At 39.9% G+C, this 14890-nt stretch overlaps 1 protein-coding gene across 1 annotated transcript in view; it reads right to left on the bottom strand.

Moving 5' to 3' along the window:
• dnah9 (dynein, axonemal, heavy chain 9) overlaps window positions 1-14890 on the bottom strand; it is a 173313-nt gene that overhangs the window by 49887 nt on the left and 108536 nt on the right. The window contains exons 60-64 of the mRNA XM_016676322.1: window positions 10821-11009; window positions 9580-9815; window positions 9363-9485; window positions 8794-8998; window positions 3392-3556 (exon numbers count right to left, since the gene is read on the bottom strand). Of these exons, the coding sequence (XP_016531808.1) occupies window positions 3392-3556; window positions 8794-8998; window positions 9363-9485; window positions 9580-9815; window positions 10821-11009 (918 nt within the window). The remainder of the gene's footprint in view (window positions 1-3391; window positions 3557-8793; window positions 8999-9362; window positions 9486-9579; window positions 9816-10820; window positions 11010-14890) is intronic.

The following is a 14890-nucleotide window of genomic DNA, read 5'->3' as shown; positions in this document are numbered from 1 at the left end:
GTGCTCTAAGAAAATGTCGGCGACATCAGTAAACATCTAGCAGAGGCGAGAAACAAAGCTGACATGATCCGATCTTCTGACAACGAAAAGAGAAACTTGGGGGCAGTAAGTCAAAGAGAGCAAACCCAGAGGGAATGGCTCTGCATGCAGATGATTCAGCATTTACTCTGAGGTACAACCTCTGGGAAAAAAAGAATTTCTGGAATGAAACTTTTGTTTAGGTGGGACCAAGTAATAAACTTCACCAAAAGTTAATTTTTAACTACCTAATACTTATTTAAATTATTACAAGACGAAGACGGGGGGAGCACAGGCTATTAGCCCTATACTGGGACAAACTTTCTGCAGCATAAATATTTCAGACACTAGATGACAAAGTGAGCTATTGACCTAGGAGTGGGAGGTTTTTACATTGTGTGTTATGTAGAGTAAGTCCACACTAGAAAATTTCAAGCTTGCAGTTCTGATAAGTTGTTTGTGCCGACACGAGCCCCAAGTTACTGTTGGCCAATTAGGAGGGAAAAGAGAGAAGAATCTTCCAATGAAATGTGAGTCTGTTAACTTTTACTGTGAGCCTTTAATCTCTTACTAAGAGGTAATGATAAAAAGTCGCTCTTAAACGACTACAAACCCTTTTTTTCAAATGCCAGGCTTTTGTGATGTAAAAATAAGAGACCAAGATGAATCATTTAATAATTTCTCCATGTGTAATCTTGGATTTGCCCTGCACAATTCAAGTGCAAAACAAACGTTTATTGGTGGAAAATCTTCAAGAAGAAAAATAATAAACTGCAGTAACCTTGACGCATAAACAGACCATCAAAGGGTTTGTTTGCATTTCTTGAGGTGAAGTTCTGGAAAGTTATTTTTATAAATAGTTTTCAGTAGGAAGAAGACATCCCTGTGAGCCTGATGGAAAACAAAGAAATGTGTCGGAAGTTAAACTAGCTTGACCTATGTCTATCATAGCCAGCTTTAGAGATTTAAAACAACTCAAACTAAAAATGCTCTCATCAGTGGGATAGAATGCTAAGTAAGCAGATTGAAAAGTCCAAAATGTCTAAAGAAACTGTAGTTTGGTGCTCTTTCCCCCTTTTTTTTTTCCAAGTTCCCATGTGAGTTTTACATTATCTCAGCCTGTGGGTTGATTAAAACCACCTGCTCAGCTGTGACTCATCAGTTTCTCTAGCTCTGGCAGAAGCGGAGTAAACTTTTGTATTTCAGTGATGCAACATTTGTTCCTGTCAGTGTTTCTTTTTTTTTTTTCCATTATACTGGGAGGAAACCATAACTGTCTTGTAGTTTCGAGCTAATTTAATTTTCTATGTAGTCCCAGATCACAACAACAAAAAAAAGTCTCCTAGCTTACCTTTCCTTAAGACCAAGTCAAAGTTTTGTCATTTCACTAAACTAAATTACCCTGATCTCATTATTTTATTTGCACCTTTAATAAGATATCAGAGAAAGTTCTGGAAGGAGGAGTGTTTTCTCCCTACTACCTTCATTGCAAGAAGAAAGAAATTGGTTCCTTCTCCTAAGGATGCAACAATACAGCGACATCATTCTGCTCTGGAAGCTCCTGTAGGAATCCTTGCTGCTTGTTCTTGACATATTCTGAGCAGAACGTTCTTCACGTGTGGCGTCCTAAAGCTTTTGTGTGATTGGTTAAAATTTTGAAGTGGTATGATGTTTTTTGTTTTTTTTATGTAGCACTGGGTAGACTAGACAGAAAGAACTGTGTTTTTTGTTTGTTTTTTTTGGGGAGTATGGACAAGAATTTAGATCCTTTACATTAATTCGCCTGTTTAGAAAGTCATAGTGTGGAAACTGAAGGGATGTATTGTTATTATTTTTAAAGTACTACTTAGGCTACGAGGCTAGAGTACCACAGATGGTGCGAAATGCAATCTTGCTGTTAGCACCTGGTTCAGAGATGAGGAGAAGGATGGACAACAAAATCTCAGCAGTACGATGGGCTCTTCTGTCTTGCAAAGCATACACCATAATGGGTTTGGAAACGGCGGAAAGCAGTCGCCGCTTCCTTTTATTAGCTTGTTAGAGTCACAGTGTTACTTTGTAGGAGCAAAACAGCAAGAAGCAATATTTTTCCCCCCCAATTATGCTCGAAGACATTAGGGAAAACAGCTCTGGATAAAAGAGCGGCGATAATGAAGAGATGTAAAACAAACGGGACTGGTTTAGTGTGAAGACAGTGTGGAAAAGATATTTTAGATCATCCCCATCAAAACTGATCATGTTCATGATATCATTTGGCAGCTAATTTGACTGAGGGATTATGAACTTTATGACTGCTGTCTTCTTCAAAGGCAGCGTAATTTGGCTGTAAAGGTCAGCTCTTCCAGCTGCTGGTCCCTGAACACTGGTCTGATTATTTGATACCTGGCTCCTGTGTGTGCTTTCATACTGTTTCCACAGGTTCTTCTTTAGTTATTTGTGAGTTTTGAAGATCGTTTTATGATGTGGTCATTGTTTAGCGACCAATTTGATTATCGGTTGGGGAGATTTTTATTAGTTTCTCATCATGGTTATTCCTTTTTTTCTTCAGATATGTTCACCTAGTGTACTTTTTGAAAACGTGCAGCCAAACTACTGCATTATTTTGGAACTGAACTTGGTAAAAAAATTACCATTACTGCTGCATTATGGTGGAAAAGTAGCTACAAAATCTATTGCTTGCTAAGAAAGCTCCTAGGAGGCTGATAATATTGAAAGAGCTGCGGCAATTTCCAACAAGTGCTGGTTGCCTTGCCCATGTTGTACAATCTTCTGTATTCTCCATAATGGATTTCAAGACAGAATTGCTTTGTTCCAAAGAAAAACAATGGTCTGATGAAAACAAACATGCATTTTTGCCCTACAGTTTTCAAATGTCTTGCATATTCCACAAATTCCTAAAACAAAAAAACCACAACATCCATAAGCGAACATGGTGGTGGCAGGACAAGGCCTTGGATTGCTTTTCTTTAGATCAAATTGAAGTTTTTGTCAAGGCAGATGAACTTATGAATACTTCCAGAAAATGTTAGTTTTGTCCATTTGTCAGCTGGAGAGCTAAGAATGAAAAGGGAGTTGATTTGTCGACATTACAGTGAGTGCAGTGATCCAAATAAACAAAATAAATCGTTTATGTGACCAAAGTTAAAGTGTTGTAATTGCTAGCCAGAAAAGCACGAGTTCATCTAAGAGAGCTGTGGACAAGAAATGTCCCCCTAATCTGATGGACTTGTGGATGTTTTACTGGGTGGACTGGACATCTAACGTCAAGAAAAGAAATGTAAAGATTCCTAACAAAGAGGGCTCAATGGGACTAAACATCAGATTGTAAATCTATCAGCAACATATTTCATTAATATATACAGACATAGCAAACCTTCTGTTCTATCTCGGCAGCGGTGCGTTTGGTTGTTTCCAAATTTTCCACGAGCTCCGTGTCTCCAAGGAAGTTTCCGGAAGCCGAGGACAAACGGGAGAGCAGGTTGTCCTCCAGCGTCTTCAGGGTGATCTTAAAACCATTCTGCTCCTTCGTCAAGTCGGACTAAGAAAGGAGAAAATACTTGGTGTAAAAAGCTTCGGCATGTTAGCAGGTTTCTCATTTGAATGTGAGGAATTGTACACATGCTGGGTCAATACCGAGACATTTATACTGAAGGGCGCCTCAAAGGCAGAAGCGGTCGATGCGCTCTGCATTGCCATAAGGACACATGAAGCAGAGCTCAGAGATGGATTAACTCGCTTTCGTCTGGTTGCCCACCTCTAACTCCTGCCAGCCGACCTCAGCGTGGGGAAGCCATCGATTCAAACAGGAGGGAAGGGAGCTTTGATGGGGAACTACCCAAACAACCACACACCCACCCACGTCGATAATGACTAATCTCTTGCAAAACACAAGGTTTTTAATTATGGACCACTACAGGCGCGGGGCAGGAGGTGGACATAGAATTTCACATCATATGGATTAACATACCATGCCGTCTAAAAACAGCCTAGACTCTGACAGTCTTTTCTCTTTGTTCTTGCTTAAAAACACAATAGTGTCAGGGGAGAAACTTAAACTTTTTCTCAAAGAATTGTGTTTGAGTGGCGTTGTGAGAACAAAGTCGACGGGGCAAAGTATTTCGTCGTTTCATCCTGCTTTGTCCTTCATTTCAGCATATGGACGCTTCATGTTTCTGCTTTTAATAATGGCTTTGCTGACGTTTCCCTTAAAACCTTCTTCTGTAACCTTTGAATTACGGTTCTTTCATTATAAGGAGGGAGACAGTTTGGGGAGAGCTAGATTCTCATCAAATGGTTTGAATATTTCTACATATAACAGTGCAGTCAAATGTACTTCTGAATGTCCAAAACTACATAAAAAATAAAAATTAATACATTACTAAAGATGTCTCACTCTGATTCAGGATATCAGGTCAGGTTTCCGATCGCAGCATTTTTAAGTGATTGGTACCGAAACTCGGCCCCCAAGACCTTTTGTCGCTCTGCTGGTCACAATCAGAACTTAAGTCTTCTGAGCAGCCTCAAATGATATAGTGTTCCTTGCTAAGATTTTTTGTCAGTGGGGTTTAAGTCTTATGTTAGATGTGCCAGTGAACCTCTAAATGATTCAAAGGAGGAAAATCCTGTGGTCAAAATGTTACCAAAATTAATTGACTTGGCATCAACTCCATCTTCCACGGCTGGAAGAAGAGAAACACTGAACATGACCCAAATCTCGACATATTCTTATCAAACGCGTAAGTGGAAACAACATTTACCCTGGTGATGCCTGACCTGTACTACAGTGAGGGAAAGGTTGACTGTTGCATTGTGGTGATTAGAGGGCGGGGCTAAGCCCTATAAATATATAAAGCCCTATAAAACCTTGAAACATCTGCTTATTCTTCAAGAACACTGAAAGCTGGGATGGACTTGCACCCACTGTTCATTTCTTTTCATTTTTTACATCATTCACATTTCTTGGTTTTTCATTAATACTGAACTATCATTACAAGCAAGACGTATCATTTCTTTTTAAATGAGCAAACTTTAGAAAAATCACTAGAGAATATTACATCGTTTTCCTCCCCTGCAATTATATCACGCAGAAGGAGGAGTTGAATTAAGAGATCCATCTTTGCAACAATATTTCATTTTACTTGCATGAAAGCAAATTCATTTCACTTTTTAAAAATTGATTGTGCCTCTGGGTTGTTAATATTACATGCTCTAAATCTGTTGTTAATAACCAGGTTGGAGTTGAAAGGTGCTGTAATAGCCTCGGGGTTTTGGTATTATTTTTGAATGCTAAGTATGTTTCTGCAGGAGTCAGAAATGATCACATTGGGCTTTTATTTATGTGGTGGACGGAGTCAACTGTGACCTTCTACATGCTTGCACTCACTGCTCTTGAGGGGGAAAAGCTTTCGGCACGAAAACATTCCCAACTGGATGCAGTAATGAGTCAGTTTTTAACGATTAGCTTTCCTCTGGCACATTGTACTTGTAATTACCCCAGCTTGGGGAAAAACAAACAATTAACCAGTCAGCAGAACACCCTAATTGGTATTAAAATGAGATATTACATCTATCATTTCTTTTGGCAAATGATTACTGGGTGCCACGATGCGGCCCTGTTAAGGTAATTTAGGAAGCGGAGCATTACACTTCTCTCATTAACGAAGGAGGTTTGTGGAAAAGCTAGTCTGGTGCAAACACGCGACACAGCATGCACAAGTTCACTGTGACAAAAAAAAGATGGGGGTAACTTTGGTGGAAAAAGGTTGTAGACATAATCCTCCCTCCAAACACCGGCCTTGTGCAGATCCAAAGAAAAAAGGCATTTTGACATTTTAAGCCTGCCGTACATTATTTGGCTTGGTTAAAAAGTAGTTCCTTCGCCTAGCAATCATCTTATGCCTGAGCAGCAACGCTAACCTCATTAAAGGTAATATAGCACTGAGATATTGGAGGAATATAAACAGGTACAGGCAATTTGCCCTCCTCTATCATTGTGCTGATTGTTATCACTCTGGGTTGTTTACAGACAACAAAAAGCCATTCAGAGCTTCATTGTACGAGCCGTGTTCAGATATAAGGAGGCCTGGGAGTGCACAGACATCCCGACACCCCCTCAAAGTTTCAGCGTTAATTAAAATGATAAGCAAGTTCCAGATCTTTTTTTTGTTTTGTTTTTTTCTGTATCTGATCTGAGAGAAATGCTAATTAAACAAGCGTCATTAAATCACATTTCACTCCATTGGATATTTTGCTGAGAGGACACAAGGCTGAAAATATCTCTGGCATTCTGCCATTTCTCCCCACTAACTCTTTGTCTCTCCCCTTCATCAAGAATGAGGATTTGACCACGGACGGTGACCCAACAGCGACGGGTCCGGACGAAGAACTGCCCAGGAAGTCCAGATGAAAAAGAGGGCTACTCAAGAAAAAATAAATAAATAAATAAAATAAAAAAACATCAATATGCAAAAGAGGATTTTCTTCGAGTAAATCTGCCCGGCCCGCTAACAGGGTTCCTGTAATTTCTTCCACTCTAATCTCTACGCGACACCGCCGGCAGCCAGACGTGTTCCGAGTAAGGAGGGGATTTCTGCCTTCCCATTCAACTAACAAGGGCCGCATTTCAGGGACATAGAAAGTGTGTCAATGTGTTGACTAATTGCTGTGATACAGTAGCGCCATTGGCCAATCCATTTTCAAACAATTCGCATGAAACGAGCAGATTGCGGATAAGAAGGCATGGAGGCATCGTTAGGCACTGGTGCTTTGATCAAGAGAGTTTTCTTTTAATTACCACCATTTACATTCACACAGTGGCACATACTGTGTATATCATAACTATGTGGTGCTCATTACTTTTTTTTTTAAAAGTTGCCCAGAAATGTGGTCTATAGTACACAGTGTGCAGAGTTTGTCACACTCATTATCAGAGTTGAATAACATAATTACCCCCGTCATCGTCAGCAGTTCCTTTTAAAAGTCACAATGAATCAAAGTTTGAGATGCATTCTGGGACAGTTTTATAAAAAACCAGGGGATAAAAACCGACCCACCACAGCTACACCACCGACTCACTAAGTTAGGACGTCAGAGACTTGAAAAAGTTGTGAAGTGGGTTTGGATGCTGCTACGTATTAAAGCGCCTGTCCGACCCTGGCAAACTGAAACACATGGTAATAAGAGAGATTTGTTAAAAAATCAAGCCCTGCGGCATGTTTAAAAAGACATTGCTTTTAAATTTCTCCCATTCCAAAAATGTATACTGGGATCAATGGTGTGGAATTGAGCAACCTGCTGCATCAGGATATGAAATGTATTTGATGTGGAGTTACTTTTTTTTTTCCTCTCTCTCTCTTTGATCAGCTGACTCCGGTAAAGATATTTCATTGCCATGTGAGTGGCAAATTTTATGAGTTGAATGAAGAAAACATTTTGGATTTGATCAGAAACACCCCCTTAAATACATATCCAGAAGATTTACAGATCATTTTACACTGACAGTTAAAATGATCGTCGTTTTCTTCTTCTTGACACTGACGAAGTGATTAAACTGCCTTTACTGTGTCAGTAAAAACACTAGCCACTGTAAGACATAGCTGTTTTTCCTTACAGTTCACATAGTTAAAACTATTTCAAGTGCTACAACACAAATATTTGTTGGAAAGTTTCACTTGAACTGGATGTTTTCTGTAGCTGTCAATAAGCTTATGCGATGATATATGAGCACTCTTCTTGGCTGAATTGTCATAGTTCGTTAGGTTGGTTGGTTTCCAGGCACAGCTGAGACTTTAAGTGCAGACCACGTACTCCCGATAGAGTTGATGTAATTTATTTCAAAGGAACCTTCAATAATTATTCCATTTTGCTTTATTCATCCCAAAAATCAGTTTTACTTTCTGTTTTAAGCATCACTGTATTTTTGAAACACCCATTTGTGTTCTCCTGCCTGTTGATTTGACACGAACAATCAGGAAGTAGTTGCTATACATTATGTTGTAGGTACACGAGTAGAAGTAAAAAAGGAAGCATGTCTTGAGTGAATGTATTGTTGCAGCTCTAATATTAAATCTGTTGCTGCTTTAGTTTTAATGCTTTCATGCATCACTAGCTAAAACTGTGAAATTCTTATAAAAGTGGATGCAATACATGAAAAATAATAATCATAATATGTTTCTAATATAGGAACGCTTTGCACATTTAAAGTGGATCTAATTTTTGGTTAACTCCATATTCATGTACAAGCCATGTTAGCACACACAACTTTTTATGCACACAATACAATGCATGCACTCCCACGCTAATACACACACACACACATATGCATCCGGCTGAGCAGTTTCCCTAAGTAGGCACCCTACAGTAAGCCTCATAATTATCAGACATCCACCAGGCGTTAATCAAAGGCGCTGGCTGATTGTCTTTGAATCAAAGAGCCCAGACTCACAGCCTCCTGTGATGTTTCGAGACAGACGTTTTCTCGCTGACACGTTGTGTTAAAGATGGATAATGACAAGCGGGAGTGCTAAGCCCATTTTGTGGAGGCCTCGCACTTCTCTGTCTGTTTCTTTTAATTACACCTGCTCAGAGGAGATGTTAGGCGTAAAACTCAAGCAGTATAACGCAAATCGTTGTTTATCCTTTGATGAAAGCCGACTAGTGGGTCATGTTCTCCTTTCAGGTCTGCTCACATTCACATTTACATCTTTTGACATTTATGGAAAAACATCCTTGTTGCCCAACGGATTCAGATATTATTCCTCGTCTGCCTCTTCTTACCTTCAGCTGCTCCAGGTCAGGTCTCTCCATACTGACCACTGCCGCCAGCAGCTGGTCCTCCAGTCCGTCTCTGGTCACTGTAAAATTTATCAGGGTGCACTGCGCTTGCAGCTCCGGCTGGTAATGAGGGTTGGCCAGCTTGGTGTGCAGGATGAGACGGAAATTGGGGCTGTACTCGCACTCCTTGTCTCCAACCTTTATATACCTGAAATGTTTTTTTGTGGAGGATTTCAGGATATAGACCGCATCAAAAAGTTAAACTGAACTGAAAAGATTAATTCACTTTCTGCTTAGAAACCAAACTTGTGTACTTTATTAGACTCACACAGTTAAAGTGTTCAACAATTTAGATAAAAATTCATAGATATTTAAGATTGTATTTGTATGAAAGTAGAAGACATTTCTCACTCATCAGGTTAAAATAATCCGTTGAAAAGCTGAATTAGTTTCATTTTGAGAGATATCAAAGTAAACATCAACCTGGTTTTGAATCACAGTGAGCCGATCTCGCCAATCATTTCTATTTGGTGACATATCAGTGAAGTCGGATGCCTGTCTTTAAGTCTCACCTGCCCTTCTTGATGGTTTCTCTCCCCAGCAACGGCCCCAGAACAGGATCCAACGTTTCTCCCAGATTTTCTATCACAACCACATCACCAGCTGCCAGCGCTCTCTCCACTGCATCCAGATACCTTTCAAGACAAAAAGGAGGACATCTCTGAAAAAATTAATTGAGCCGCATCAACTGCAAAATCCCTGGCCAAGCTCCGTCCCCACACGTCTTACCCTCGTTGTTCAAAGCGGATCACCCGCAGCTGATCACCGTATCTGTTTTTGATCCATTTGATGCCCTGTAGCTGGGGGTCCACCATGAGGGGCCAGCGCTGGCAGGAAGTTAAAATGGTAGCATTCTCCGTCGACATCCCGTCAGCCGGCAGGCCCTCGTTCTGCCATGCAGCGATGTCGGCGTCGTCAGTGAGCATGGTCAGAGGTACCAGGTCTGCAGTCACTGGGATGGGAACCTGATTCCATAGAAAGAAGCAGCAATTTATCCACAGGTGTCTTGCAGGTTTCAGCAAGTCACATTTAAGACTTTAACACCTCTTTTAATAAAACCTTAAAAGCAATTTAAGACCAGAAGGACTCTAAATAGAGGGGATGGTTCAGGAATCCTGTTTGTGCTTTCAGCTCTCAGCCTTAAACCTCAGAGTGCCGAGGTTTTTTTGGGGGTTTTTTTGGACGAAATGCACCTAGCATTGTATGAGTTGGCTACAGAAGTGAGCCAGCGATTAAAACAAATACAATCCAGCCAACTGGCAATACATTTTTTATGCAACACCAAGTTAGATAGCTAGCAAGCAAGGATTTATTAGCAACTAGTTAGCGGTAGCCTCAACTACCTCAAGTCACAGAATACAAGGAAGATGTCTAGACTTGATTCAAGCTTCTGCCTGACAGGAAATTGCATATGTGACATTAAATAGTCAAAATTTAAGTCGTGACATTAAGCTTTATAAGAAGAATTTAAGATATGTAAGACCTTAATTTTAGGTACATGAATTTAAGACTTTTTCAGGATGCACAGATACTATGTATCTGTCTTAACGTAAAACACTTGGTAGGTAAAATATTGTAAGCATTTATTGAACTTCTAGTCTACAGTAAACATTTAGACTTTTGACTTCCCTGTTTTGCAGAAAAATAAATTACAGCTTGAGCATTTTAGCTGCAGATCAATGCAATCTCAATATTTGTAGGAGTTAAACTGATTTATGCCCATTTCTTCAACTTACTTTAATAAAAGTAGAATCTTACTAAATAGCTCCAGTTACAGGTTTTAACATGTATGCTAAAAATGTGAGTTTAATTAAATAAAACACTGTCACTTACTAGAACCACGTCTTCAGTTTTGCTCCGTTTAATGAAATAGCAATACACTTTCCCAATGAAAATGAGTGTATTTGCTGATACTGCTGTGCACTTTTGATAAAGGTTTTGCATAGCATCTGTATATGTGATCCACATACTTTCAGCTGACTGAGGAAAGGCCTCCAGCAGTTCTCCATCAGATGTCGCCTGTAGCGTTTGGTGAAGTAGCCCAGGTAGGAGATGAAGGCGGTGATGAGGAGGACATCCCCACACAATGTCCTCTCCTGTCTTCTAAAGTTTTCTATCGCTTCCGCCCACCGAACATTTTCAGCCACGAGACCTCCCACCTGAATACAAGCCGAGACCAGAAAATGCATTTCCTTTTTTTACTCCCACTGCAACTTCTCCTTCCTCAGCATACCCTCACCCCCCCGCCTCATCCCCCTAAAGAGATTTCCGTCGAATCAAACTTAAATTAATCTATGGATGCCGCTGCTGATGCACCCAACCCACGAACGCCCAACCACAACAATGATTTGCAACCTCCAAGTTCTTTTTTTATTAGATTTTCATCTCCTTTATAACATCTCGGCTCGTGTTCCAACACCTCCACTTTTTACCGCTGGAGTGATCCAATTTCCCTCCGCTGATGAATACGCCTCACGCTAATGTCTTATCTCTGCCAAGCTCGAGAGGCCGGACGCTTTTACGCATATACCGGGAGCTCGGCACCCGTCGCGGAAACAATGTACGCTCGCAAGGTGCATTTGCATTGATATTCAGGACTGACTGGCAGATTAGCACAACCTCTCCTGCTTTTTGTTGCTCCTGTCAGGCCTTTTGAAAGCCTTCTCTGAATAATTTAGATTATTGTGCTAACACTGTCAACACTCATCTTTTTGTTTCGCTGTCGTCAGCAGTGGATGCACAGGTAGCTGGGTGGTGATGGTGGGGTTTAAGGAAACGGTGTGCCTGTGTGCAGCGTACACACCGTCGGCCACGAGAGAGAGAAAGTCCCGCCAGCTGACAGCTTTAGAAATACCTGAGTGTAAACGCTTATAATTGCAAACTTGTGCTCTGCATTCCTTCCACTAATGCTAATCCTAGAAAGACATTTTGACGGCATTTATTATTTAGAATCACTTATGTACATATCGACATATCTGGACAGTGGATAATTTAACTGTACACTACATCTTGAAAGTTAAACTGATACCTGACATGTTACGAATTAATCAGTCAAAAACTGCTATCTGAGAAATCTTTAGTCGCAAAAGCCTTGTAAGTAAAATGCCATGTGACTAAAGAATATGATCTTGAGTATATTAGCAATACATAAAGATCCATTTAATATCCAAAAGTGATCATTAAGCATTCATCTTTATTGATTAAAGCCGTCCAGAGCCCATTAGTTTTGACAGGAGGCACTGGAGCAGCTGAGACGAACCAGAAAAGTCAGGCTAACATTTATAAAGCTAATTGTGTTCTGTAGCAAAGCACTCAGCTGTCACTGGTCTGAATGATTAGACCTGTGTTTCTGACTCCACCACCTGCCAAGTGTTCAGTGGAACAGATTCTAAAGCTAAAAGTCAGGAGGCAATTATAGCTCTCATTCATGGTGAGGAGGAGATACGGGGTCATGACTGAACTGCAGAAAACACAAAATCTTCCCAAGTGTTTTTGGTCTAGTTTCTAGAGCAAATATACGACAAAACGAAGTTATAAGTACCTTTTCAGCAAGAAATAGGAGCTTGTATAATGGCAAGACTCCTTAATATTGATGAAAATGTAGTATGCACTACGTTTTCATCAATATTAATAATTGCTGACTTAAAAATAAACTTCTGTGTTTTGATGAAAAGTCAAAGTTCAAGTTTGCACTAGCAACTAGACCAAAAATACTTGGAAAGATTTTGTGTTTGTGAAGGTGAGAAACAACAAATGAGATGGAAATGAGATTATTCGTGAGAATCTGCATCATCGGCAGAGCCGCTGCTCCTCTGCTTTGAGAGGATAAAGTAAGTTGTTCTTTCATGATTGGGATGCCTTGTGTGGGTGTCCAAAAATGAGTATTTTTTTGGACTGTAAGATGAAGCAGAAGTACCTGGAGAGAACCCAAGCAAGCAGGAGGGAAATATGCAAACTCTGTGCAGAATGACTAAGGCAGGGGAATCAAACCCCCTCGCTGCAAGGCAGCGCTGTTAATAAATGTGCCACCATGCAGCCCTCAGTCTAATCAGTCACAGTAAGTATTCTACTTTAATTTTACACCTAAATTAAAATTTAAAATACTATCCTCATTGATCAACATCCATTCTAAATATTCTTCCTATTTGATTCTTTCCTTTTCTCTACAGAGGGTTTTATGTCTGACAAGTGCCCTTGACTACTGAGGCGGATCCTCCCTCAGTCAGGCTTCCAATCAAGAGGCAAATGAATCTCATGGATCTGCTGTATGTTGTACTGTATGCTTCTATTAAAAACAAAAAACAACAAAAATCAGAGAGTGTGTCACAAGATTACAGTCACAGAACACTGGATTAATGTACCAGTTCTTCATTTTTAAACAAAGCAAAGACAGTAAGCAGGATTTCAGTCAACAAGTGAGGGACTTAGCAGCTGAATGAGTCACTATCTCACGTCTCTGTGCTAATGTTAGGTTCTGTTTTTAAAGAGAGTGTGAACAAAAAGACACTGCATGGACCGGTGCATGGAACTGCTACATGCTACATAGACAGAATGAGGTCCATTTGCATGTTAATAAAAGTATCAGGGACTTTAATAGGCGTTAGAAAAGGAGTGTTACGAGTAAAGCTCAAAAAGTTTTTAATTGGAAATGTTCAAGATTCTCATTTCAGAAAGTTAAACTTCAACATTATATAGATTCATTAGATAAAGAGTGAAATGTTGCAAGTTTTTCTTTCTTGTAATTTTAATGATTATGACTTACAAATAATGAATACGCCAAGTTCAAAGTCTAGAAACATTTGATTAAGAAACACCACGGTCACTGAACCAGCTTGGTGTGCATTTTCCTACCACACTTTTCCCTTCCTATAAATGCGCTACAACTTTTTTTTACTTTAATGACATTTTCTGAGGTGCACACTTTTCATCATCAGTAAGCCATTATGATAACATTTACAAGACATAAAACAAAGTATGACACAACAGAAAATGTGATCAAAACTAGAATAAAGTGTTTCATTCATTCCCCTGTATAATAAACATTTTCATAAAAACAATATGACCCTGCAGGAAGAGCAGAAACACTGTACAAGACCTTAAAAGAACCATTGAAACATTTTATCACGTTAGAACCAGAAATCTTTGATGTATTTTACTGAGACACGTAGTTCTACTAAACACCTGTCTTGAGAAGCCCTCAGGACAGGCTTGTTATTCATTCAGTATTAAAAAAAATACTGAATAAATAACAAGCAGGTCAGGGGTAAAGATGTGAGGAAGCTTAAAAGTGGGTTAGGTTATAAAACAATAGCTCAAGCTTTGAACAACTGCAAATCCACAAAGACACGGCCATTTCCTTAAACCTACAGAGAAGCGAGAGGCATGGGGTCATTATGCAGGAGGAGTTTGAGATTTACAGATCAGGTGAAAGACATGAAGACTGTAAATCATTTACTCCATAAATATCATCTTTATGGAACAGCACAAAAAGAAAGCCACTGCTAAAAACACACAAAATGTAAGAGAATCCTCTGGTCAGGTGAGGGTGAGACTGACGTTTCTGGTCTTTATACAAAACATCATGTGTAGAGGGGGGGATATCACCATGGACACATCATCCTTTGGGGAAACATGGTGTTAATATCTTGATGTGAGGATATTTTTTTTCATGAGTGGGAGGAAAGTCAGTGAGAGGACAGGAGCTAAATACAGGGAAACCCGAGACGGAAGCAAGTTGAAATCCGAAAAATACTCGAAAGAGGACTAGAGGTTCTCCTCCCAGCAAAACAACGCCTCAGAGTCCAGATCTACGTCCAACTGAAAGCCTGCGACAAGACTTGAAATATGTGTTCACACATGCTGCCCATCCACAGTGGGAGCTTCTTTTGACAAATGAAAAAAAGGTGAGAGAAAGAAAAGCCGTAAATATTTTAGTCTCTAGATACGTGAAGGTGGTAGAGAAATGTCCCAGAAGAAAATCGGAAAAGTTGGTGGTGCAGAGAAGAACTCAAGGGATGCGTTCAAATGTATGACGCTTTCA

Source organism: Poecilia formosa, unplaced genomic scaffold, assembly GCF_000485575.1.
Source record: "Poecilia formosa unplaced genomic scaffold, Poecilia_formosa-5.1.2 Scaffold4, whole genome shotgun sequence".
NCBI lineage: Eukaryota > Metazoa > Chordata > Actinopteri > Cyprinodontiformes > Poeciliidae > Poecilia > Poecilia formosa.
Note: the sequence above shows the minus strand (reverse complement) of the source record. Positions and strands in the feature narration are given on the sequence as shown.